A 10,912-nucleotide genomic window follows, 5' to 3' on the forward strand; every position below is an offset into this window, starting at 1 on the left:
GGAAGGTGGCCTTAGCCCTGGGGTGGTGGGGTTTGGGTCTCGACATTGGTCACTTGGGGATGTGGAGAGCTGGCAGCATGTCGGCGGAGCTAGGAGTAGCGTTTGCACTGCGGGCAGTGAACGAGCGCGTGCAGCAGGCGGTGGCGCGGCGGCCACGGGTGAGGAAGGGGACCGCGTGCGGACGGTGGGCGGCCGCTCTGAGGAAGGGGACACCTGCGTAGGAATGGGTCGTCACGGTGACGCAGAGGGCTCTCCCGGAGGGGCGGGACCTGTCCGCCGCCTTGGCTTTGGCACGGGTTGCAGAGCCCCAAAAAACTAGCGAAGGGCTTCCTCAGTGACCTCGAGATGAGGCTGTCAGCTTTCGTGGAGGTTGGCTTAGTCGGAACAGAAGGTATCCGCTAACCCGGGAAAAGGACCAGTCTCCAGGCGTCGCTCTTACCCATCCCGCTTCGTGTAGGAGTCGACCGCCTTCGCAGACCGCATAAGGGTCAGGCCTGAGCCCAGCAACTGCAGCATGTCTCCTGCAAGAGCACCCAGAGGGGGCCAGAGCCGCCTGAGATCACGTGTGTGGCAGCGTCTGACAGCTAGTAGATTCTCAGTAAATGTCAGTTCCACCTGTAGGCGACATAGACGTTCGGTCGATTGGCTGGACTTCGGCACCGAGCTGCACTTGCGCGTTTGCGGCATTAGGGAGCTGACATCTAATCCCCTTAAGAGAATACATTTTTCCCCCTTATATATATTTTGTTTCCTGGAATTTCATTAGACCAAGAGTCAGTCAATATCTGCCCTCCTCGGTGCAAATTTAAGCTGGATGGTGTGGCCGTGAGACACACCTCAACAAAGAGGTCAGAGGTTTCTCATTGGTGCTTATGATGTCAAAACTCAGAATGCTGGTCTGAACTCAGACACAGAGTGGTTGCCAGAGAGGAGGGCTGGGGGACTGGGTGAAAGGGGTGAAAGGATTAAGAAGTGCAAATTGGTAGTTACAAAACAGTCGCAAAGATGTAAAATACAGTGTAGGGCAGGGGTCCCCAAACGCCCGCGGGCCACATGCGGCCCCCTGAGGCCATTTATCCGGCCCCCTCCGCACTTCCGGAAGGAGCACCTCTTTCATTGGTGGTCAGTGAGAGGAGCACATTGACCATCTCATTAGCCAAAAGCAGGCCCATAGTTCCCATTGAAATACTGGTCAGTTGATTTAAATTTACTTTTCTTTATTGTAAATATTGTATTTGTTCCCGTTTTGTTTTTTTTACTTTAAAATAAGATATGTGCAGTGTGCATAGGGATTTGTTCATAGTTTTTTTTATAGTCTGGCCCTCCAACGGTCTGAGGGACAGTGAACTGGCCCCCTGTGTAAAAAGTTTGGGTACTCCTGGTGTAGGGAATATAGTCACTAATATTTCAATAATTACATATGTGTGGTGCCAGGTTGGTACTGGAAATATCAGGGAGAACACTTTGTAAAGTATATGATTCTAACTGCTATGCTGTATGCTTTAAACCAGGGGTCCCCAAACTTTTCACACAGGGGGCCAGTTCACTGTCCCTCAGACCGTTGGAGGGCCAGACTATAAAAAAAGACTATGAACAAATCCCTATGCACACTGCACATATCTTATTTTAAAATAAAAAAACAAAACGGGAACAAATACAATATTTAAAATAAAGAACAAGTAAATTTAAATCAACAAACTGACCAGTATTTCAATGGGAACTATGCTCCTCTCACTGACCACCAATGAAAGAGGTGCCCCTTCCGGAAGTGCGGCGGGGGGCCGGATAAATGGCCTCAGGGGGCCGCATGCGGCCCACGGGCCATAGTTTGGGGACCCTTGCTTTAAACCAATACAAAATAGTATCAAAAGTAAACCATAAGTGAAAAATAAAAAATGCAAAAAAAAAAAAAATGCTGGCCTAGAGACAAAAGACCTATATCAGTATAATCTTTCCTTGGCTGCTAGTTTGATATTACCTTGAACAAGTCACTTTTTTTGCAGAGGCAAAAGAATGAACTCTGATTGCTCTAAACTCACTCCTAGAGATAATGTACTATGATACTCAGTAATTCTCCAAGATAAACTAGGGATTTCCCTAATAAACATGACACTTGGAGGGTCTCCCAGCATAACTCTCAGGCCCATTTGCTGCCTATTTCACATTTCTGTCTGGAAACCATCGATGCATTAGCCTAATCCTAGGAGTTATGACATGATGTTTTAAAAGGCTGTTAATACAGCCCTCAGAAGGAAGAGGAAACTCTGTAGCTGACCTGACTTTTTAGGGCCTTTGAAAACACTGTGATTCTGTAAAAGTTGTAAAAGAGTGACGGGGTACCTGAAAACTGAACTGCATGAGAGATGAATCTCTTATTGCCTCTGTAGATCTTGTTGCAGAATTTGGGGAAGCCTTGCTCTTTATGTGATGACCATGAGGGTTGGATAGGTCTAATCCTAAATCCAGAGTGTGTGTGTGTGTGTGTGTGTGTGTCTGCCTCAGGTCTGCCGCTGGTTCTTGATTAGATTGAACAATAGATAACACAGTTATTCTAAGCAGGCCACTTTTGGAAGTGAATGGGGTCAATATTAATAATTATACCAGGACCAAAATGAGTTTCCAGAACTTTACCTGGGGGTTTCAGAAAGCAGAAGTGGCCTTCCTTTTAGTCAGAGAGTGATGCCTTCCCTTAATGAAGTGATTCTTAAACCTCCAACTTTGGTGTGCAAGAGAATCATCTGGAGTTTGTTAAAAAGGAGATCCTCAGGCCCTGGCAGGTTGGCTCAGTGGTAGAGCATAGGCCTGGCGTGCAGGAGTCCTGGGTTTGATTCCCAGCCAGGGCACACAGGAGAAGCGCCCATCTGCTTCTCCACCCTTCCCCCTCTCCTTCCTCTCTGTCTCTCTCTTCCCCTCCCACAGCCAAGGCTTCATTGGAGCAAGGTTGGCCCCAGGCGCTGAGGATGGCTCCATGGCCTCTGCCTCAGGCGCTAGAATGCCTCTGGTTGCAACAGAGCAACGCCCCAGACGGGCAGAGCATCGCCCCCTGGTGGGCGTGCCGGGTGGATCCCGGTCGGGCGCATGCGGGAGTCTGTCTGACTGCCTCCCCGTTTCCAACTTCATAAAAATACAAAAAAAAAAAAAAAAAAAAAAAAAGGAGATCCTCAGAGTCCAGCCACAGAGACTCAGCTTCAGTAGGTCTGGAGTAGGACCCAGGTGATCTGACGCAGTTGGTCAAAGACTGCATTTTAAGGAAATGGACTATTTTACTTACCTGCCCAGCTCTCCTGAGAAATGTCTTTTGCTAGATATTAAATTAGCTAATATATATTAGATTTAGATGCAATGCATTTGAAAGACGTTTGGTCAGCATTATTTGGCACTGATCTCCCTGCAGTACTGGAATAATGGAGCTTACCAAATATCAAGTTAAGATCTGTGCTGATCTATTGTACAGGGTATACAAATATCACACAGGACATGTCAGGATAATATTCCCCAGCATTCACTCATCTGGCTCTTTTCCTCTCGGCAGGATCTCCCAGCCATCCAGCCCCGGCTGGTAGCAGTCAGCAAAACCAAACCTGTAGACATGGTGATTGAGGCCTACAGTCACGGCCAGCGCACTTTCGGAGAGAATTATGTAAGAGCCCTTTTCCAAACTGCCTTCGGAAGAGTCTTGTTTGCCAAGCTTCTCACTTGTCTTTTTCACCCTGTAGGTTCAGGAACTGCTAGAAAAATCATCAAATCCTAAAGTAAGTAGATATCTGAATTCTTTAGTTTGTATCTAAATCTTGACATTTCCGTTGAAAATTAGATCCATGTTGGTGGTTTGGAGCGAGAGGTTGGGCTGATGGTAGAAATGTCTATATTCATCTCGAGCTCCCAATATTTCTCAGTTAAGTTTTCTTTCTTTATTAAGACTATAATTTTCTCCTTTGCAATTTTTTGCAAATGGTGTTTTTAAGAGCTTGGTGTAACCCTTAATCCTTTTGAGATTTAAAAGCTTTAATCAGTTCCTTAATAATGGGCGATATCTGAAAGATGAGGAGAATAGATGGGAACGTGAAAGAGAAACAGAAGCCTTAGATGTTTTTCAAAGTATCCTTAGGATCTTTGCTGAAGATGGTGGTAGTGCTTTGTTGCATAGGCATGAGAGGTCAAAAGGGAGTGTGCAAAGTCTTTTGAGCCAGCCAGGCCTCCATAAAATCTATGTCAAACATAGTTACCTTTTTCTCTTCAGATTCTGTCTTCATGTCCTGAGATTAAATGGCACTTCATTGGCCATCTACAGAAACAAAATGTCAACAAATTGATGGGTAAGATAAAAATTCTAAATATGTATAATATATATGGTTTTTCTTTTTTAGTTTGTTGAGTTACATTTCTGGATTCTCAAATGTTAAATCAACACTGCATTCTGGTGATAAACTACTTGATCATGAACTATTATCCTTTTACAATCATCTTGCATTTGGTTAGTTAGATATTGCTTGAAATTTTTGCATCTGTGTTTACAAGGGTCATTGGTCTCTTTGTTTTTGTTTTTTGAAATGTCTTTATTTGGGTTTCATATCAGAATAATGCTGGCCTCATAGAATGAATTAGGAAGTATTCCCTCCTTAAGTCTTTTGGAAGAGTTTGTGTGGAATTAGTATTATCTCTTAAACTGTTTGGTAGAATTTGCCAGTGAAGACTGGAGTTTACTGCTTGACCAGGTGGTGGCGCAGTGGATAGAGCGTCAGACTGGGATGCAGAGGACCCAGGTTCGAGACCCTGAGGTCGCCAGCTTGAACGCGGGCTTATCTGGTTTGAGCAAAGCTCACCAGCTTGGAAGCCAAGGTTGGTGGCTTGAGCAAGGGGTTACTTGGTCTGCTGAAGGCCCATGGTCACGGCACATATGAGAAAGCAATCAATGAACTAAGCAATCAATGTCACAACAAAAAACTGATGGTTGATGCTTCTCATCTCTCTCCGTTCCTGTCTGTCCCTATCTATCCCTCTCTCTGACTTGCTCTCTGTCTCTGTAAAAAAAAAAAAAAAAAAAAAAAAGACTGGAGTTTACTTTGTGAGAAGGTTCTCAACTATAGTTTCAACTTCACTAATAGATACAAGGGTTTTCACATAATCTGTTTCTTCTTAGATGAGTTTTGCTACTGTGTCTTTCAAGGAATTCGTCCATTTCATCTAAATTAATGAATTTATGAGCGTAAGGTTGTTTGTAATGCCCTTTTTTATCCTTTTAACATCTAGAGTCTGTAGTGATGTCAACTCTTTCTTCTTTACAGTAGTAATTTCTGTCTTCTCTTTTTTCCTAGTCTATCTGGTTAATGGTCTATCAATTCTATCAGTCTTTTCAAAGATTGATTTTGTTTATTTTTCTCTATTATTTTATTATAATATGGTATATAAGCAAAAATAATGATGTGTTGCAGGGTTTATAACATGTAAAAGCAACAGATAGGATAATAATAGCACAAAGGGTGAAGGAAAGTGCCTGTGGTGGCACAGTGGGTAAGGCGTTGACTTGGAATGCTAAGGTTGTCTGTTCAAAACCCCGGGCTTGCCCAGTCAAGGCACATACACCACGCAATCAGTGGATAAATAAAATGAAGCAAATATGAATTGATACTTCTCATTTCCCACCTCCTCTCTCTGTAAAATCAATAAATAATGTCTTTAAAAATGAAAAAATGAAAGTAAGACAGAAGCAAAAGTACACTGTTACAAGGTTCTTAAACTTTATTTGAAGTGGCGTAACACCACTTAAAGGTAGACTATGGTAAGTTAAACTGTAAAGCAACCAATAAAATAACCCAATAATGAGTTATAGTAATAACTCAGCACAGGAGATAAAATAGAGTCATAAAAATATGTGAAATGCTATCTTATGGTGGTTTTTATTTGCATTTTCCTAGTAACTAATGAAGTAGAGCATCTTTCATGTGCCTGTTGGCCATTTGTATATCTTCTCATTTCCTTATTTTTAAACTGGGTTTTGGTCTTTTTATTGAGTAATAAAAGTTCTTTATATTATATATTCTGGATACAGATCCTTATTAGATAAATGATTCACAAATATTTTGTCCCATTCTGTGGGTTATCTTTTCACTGTCTTGATGGTATTGTCTCTAGTACTCCCATCCCAGAAAGTGTAAGAACATGATAGTGTCATGCCACAGAAACACTTTGGCTTTATTGTCCTCTTGACCATTTTCTCTCAGTTGGAACTGAGATTGAATCAGACCAAGCCCGCTTCTTGGAGCATGTGGATCCTTACGCCGCATGACTATGATGTGTCAGCATTTTTCTCTCCTTACTTGTTTTTGCTGATTAGACAGGGATGGTCTAACATTTGAACTTACATGTAATAAAACTTTCACATAGGTCTTCTTAACAGAACCTAGACTTAACTGTTATTTTCTTTTCCTGAGAAATTATTTTTCCATCTACCAAAATAGGTGTTGTGTGATGCTTGCTGTAGCAGGATACGTGAAGAATTGCTTTCTCGTTACAGCTGTCCCTAATCTCTTCATGCTGGAAACACTGGATTCTGTGAAGCTGGCAGACAGAGTGAACAGTTCCTGGCAGAAAAAAGGTTCTCCTGAAAGGTTAAAGGTTATGGTCCAGATTAACACCAGTGGAGAAGAGAGTAAGTGACCAGATCTGTATTGTAGATTTTTATTCCCTTAGGATGGTTGAAGCCCAGAAAGAATGGAGGGCCTAAGTTATCTGGTACCTAAGGTTATAGGAATAAATCACAGGCCTTTAAGTAAGCTTTGTTATTTAGGATCTAGATGGCACAATGACATCCGTGCACGCCAGCCCACATAGTATTCTTTAATACGTCATGATTTGTTATTTTTTAATTTTTGAAGAGGCAGACAGGGAGAATCAAGAAGGGGAATGTGACTTTGATCTCTTGAAAATTTTCAGGTCACCATCACTCCTGTAAGAGATTGCAACATTACATGAGAAATTATCCTTCTTGGGTTCCAAAAAATAATAGATTTAATGTTACATTGGGAAAAAATGGAAGGAAAATCAAGTGAGCACCAGGCCCTGACTAGCTTTACAAGGTTTGAGTAACAGTGTAACATAGTGAACAGAGCATGGGTTTAGCAATCAGATAGACCTCGGGTTTGAGCTCCTCTGCCTTCCAGTTTTGTAACCTCAGATAAATGACCTAAACCCTTTGTACCTACTTCAGTTCCTTGTCAGGCATGCTCTCGTAACAGTACCTGCTCCGGAGGCTGTTGTGAGGATTGAGTGCTAATGCAGTTAAAGCTGCTGGCACAGAACCCTGCACATTTACTTGTTAGCAATTTGTTAAGAATAAGTGTTTACAGATCAGTCATTTGCTTCCAACCATCAGAGCACCAGTATCCACCGAATCTTAGCATGAAGTTCAGTATAGGCATCTGTTTTCCAAATAGGCCGTGGAGTCAGGCTGTCTGGGGTTCAAATCCTAGTTTCAGTTTCTATTTGTGCGACCTTGGAAAAGCTACTGAGCTCCTGTCTAAGGGTCACCTCCTCTATTACAAAGAAGGTATGAAAATGGACCCTTCCTCTGGCTACTTAAAACCATTTGGTATAAGGGTTTTCTGTTTATTTTTATTTTTGTGAAGGTAAGCATGGCCTCCTCCCTTCAGAGACAGTAGCCACGGTGGAACACATAAATGCCAAGTGCCCCGGCCTGGAATTCGTGGGGCTGATGACCATAGGAAGCTTTGGGCATGATCTTAGTAAAGGACCGAATCCAGACTTCCAGGTACTTGGGCCAGGGAGAGGGTTGCTCCTGTGCTAGAGAGCATCTTAGCAAAGTGCTGTTGCAGGGCGGCTACCGTAGCAAGCTTCCAGAACATCCTAGATGCCGCTGTCGGTACTGTGACCCTTTTCTGAGTTCTTTTCATTAGGAAAAGAGAAAGGTTGCTGAAACCACACAGACCTTTCTCAACTCAGTCTGAACCTGGCTGAGATAGTTGAGAGAAAATGGTCTTTTTCTTCTTCTCCAGTGACTGACCGTTTTCTTAAAAATAGGAGAAATTGTTTAAAAAGTAAAACCATTCAGTAATTACTGGCGATTTCAACTGCCCTTGACACCATGAGAAATAAATCACCGTGTCAGAGATGTTCAGATTCAGCCATGTCCAGGCAGCCTTAGAGAGGCAGAAATAAAACAGGCGTCACACTTGTCTTTGTCAGCTGTTACTGTCCCTCCGGGAGGAGCTGTGTGGAAAGCTGAACATCCCTCCTGGCCAGGTTGAGCTGAGCATGGGCATGTCCGTGGACTTCCAGCACGCAGTAAGTGTCCTCGCGAGTGCCGTTTGACCGCAGGGCCGCAGCAAGATCGGTTTGTGCTGGGAAACCTCTGAAACGCCTCATTGCGGCAGTGGGGCCTCCAACAGCAGCATTCTCCACTATTCTATTCCCCAACTCTTCTATTGGTTTGTATTTAAAACAAAATGTATAGAAATTATATCCTGACACACAATTTTTTAAACTCAGTATAATTTCCTAAGTGGAAACCAAAGAGAAATAAGAAATTAAAGTATAATTTTTAAAAAGGAATTTCACTATGTAAATGCTTGGCTATAGATATAGGACAGTGAGTCCTGATGAAGTCTGATGCTTAATTTTATGTATAGATTCACCATGAATGTAACAGCTATTAAAATATACTGATATAGCCTGACCAGGCGGTGGCACAGTGGATAGAGTATCAGACTGGGACATGGAGGACCCAGGTTCAAAACTCCGAGGTCGCCAGCTTGAGCGCAGGCTCATCTGGTTTGAGCAAGGTTCACTAACTTGAGCCTAAGGTCACTGGCTTGAGCAAGGGATCACTTGCTCTGCCATAGCCCCTGGTCAAGGCACATATGAGAAAGCAATCTATGAATAAGTAAGGTGCCGCACGGAAGAATTGATGCTTCTCATCTCTTTCCCTTCCTGTCTGTCTGTCCCTATCTGTCCCTCTTTCTTTCTCTCTCTGTCCCTGTCAGAAAAAAAATACACACACACACACACACACACATACACTCACACACACACTGATATAGATGCACTATATTGGCAACTCGAATACATGATTTTTGGAACAGTAAATAAATAATTTGATAAAATTCCAGAAATCAAAGTATAAACTTTCCTCTGTCTAAACAGCAGTTGCATTGCTGGAGTGTTGTGTATATTAAAACGGTGCAAAAATACTTTGTATTTACAAGTAAATGGAATTAGACCCTGTGCTGAGACTGTGATAAGGAGGTCGTTGACCTGCCCGACCACGGAACATTAGGAAGGCATGTGGGCTGTGCCCCGCACACATCCCTGTGAAAGCCAAGGAAATCCAGACTGACTGCTTAAACACCCCTCAGAGGTCGTGTTGCCCCAGAGAGGGCCGCTGCCCATCCTCCTCCGGGGCCGCACTGCCCCTCCTCACAGAGGCCCTGCGACAGGCGACAGCTGGGGGCGGCACAGCTGCCGTTCATTGTTTTAGCCCAGCCCTCAGTACTTGTCTCCTTTCCCACAGATTGAAGTCGGATCTACAAATGTCCGCATAGGAAGCACCATTTTTGGAGAGCGAGATTACTCAAAGAAACCCGCCCTGGACAAGCCGGTAGTGGACCTGAAGGCCCCTGTGGACGTGACACAGGCACACTGAGCCGAGGAGCCACCAGCAGGGGCTCACAGCCAGTGGGCCCTGTCCAGGAAGACAGGACTTTCGTGTTGACGTCCCCAGGGTACAGCACAGCCCTGCTCTCCCTGTGACCCGAGGAGCGCACACTGGACCATGTGTACCGATGGAAACCATCCGTGTTCTGTGTCTGACATAGGAAGCTCGCTTCAGGCAGTGGCTTTGGGTTGGATGTGAGAATCCTGACATTTCTGCGGAACAGATACCAAATCAATAGCCAGAAATTGAATCCAGTACTGGATCCTGCCCAGGAACACCAACCAACCCGTGAATGCCTTTCCCAGGTTAAAATTCGGTCACTGATGCCTATAATGACCAAAGTCTGAGGAATTCCCATTTGCCATCCACTTTAACAGAAAATTCCATGGGATTACCAACTTCATGCAAGCCCCTGCTGAGTAATTATATTCACTGCTCTGGAGCAAGGTGATTATGTCTCCTCCACCCCCGATTTCTACCCAACCCAGTAAATACTGGTCTCTACTCTGGAATAGCCGTACAGATAACGTCAGGAAATGGCTCAAGCTAATGCTTCAAATCCAAATGGTTGTTTTGTTGGTGAGAATTTGTCATTGGCCACCCTATGATGTTGACCCTGAAAATTATAGGGGTAACATAAATGGGACTTTGGCCTTCCTGACATCCTCCTGAAGAGATAGGACTTTGAGCTTTTCCCCCTGGGCCTTCCAGTGATGAGAAGTTAATGATAGGATTTCTCGTTCATATAATTCTCTTCATGGTGATTTCTCATCAGAGACCAGTGGATCTCATAGCTCCCCAGGAATGAGAGGTCCTTCAAAGCCAGTTCAGGTTTACAGTGTCCACAAGGCCTGGCCCTGAGCTTGCTATTCCTGAGGAGCACTTTCAAGGCACATTGATAAGCCTGCCCCCCCCCCCTACAATATTTATAAGCCAGAATTGCAGCTCTGGTTTAAAAACCAGAAATCACAATGCTCAGATGTCATGACAGATGAGTTGGTCTGAGTCGTTTATTCCCTAGGTGGTTTTTTCTTACCTATTCAAGCCCCAATCTTTAATTTTATGAAATAACTTTCAGAACAGGATGCTGCTGCTGCTGAATGTAATTTTGTAAAACTTCGATCATTATGATCCCTGTACTGTTACAGTCAGAGGTAGAGTGTGATATTTCAGTCTATTAAATAAAAATGTGTTTAATTATGCCATCTGTGCCAATTACCAGCAATTAAAAGATTTATTTTT

The 10,912-nt window shown here is 43.6% G+C and overlaps 1 protein-coding gene across 1 annotated transcript; it reads left to right on the plus strand.

Annotated features, from left to right (window-relative positions):
- Window positions 1-10,912, plus strand: PLPBP (pyridoxal phosphate binding protein). The gene is made up of 8 exons (XM_066236454.1): window positions 1-158; window positions 3,533-3,640; window positions 3,717-3,752; window positions 4,241-4,316; window positions 6,515-6,649; window positions 7,626-7,768; window positions 8,203-8,301; window positions 9,527-10,912. Exons 1-8 carry the CDS (start codon window positions 60-62, stop codon window positions 9,656-9,658), a joined length of 828 nt encoding a protein of 275 aa, XP_066092551.1. The 5' UTR covers window positions 1-59; the 3' UTR covers window positions 9,659-10,912.

The sequence above is a fragment of the Saccopteryx bilineata genome, chromosome 6, assembly GCF_036850765.1.
Source record: "Saccopteryx bilineata isolate mSacBil1 chromosome 6, mSacBil1_pri_phased_curated, whole genome shotgun sequence".
NCBI classification, from domain to species: Eukaryota; Metazoa; Chordata; class Mammalia; order Chiroptera; family Emballonuridae; genus Saccopteryx; species Saccopteryx bilineata.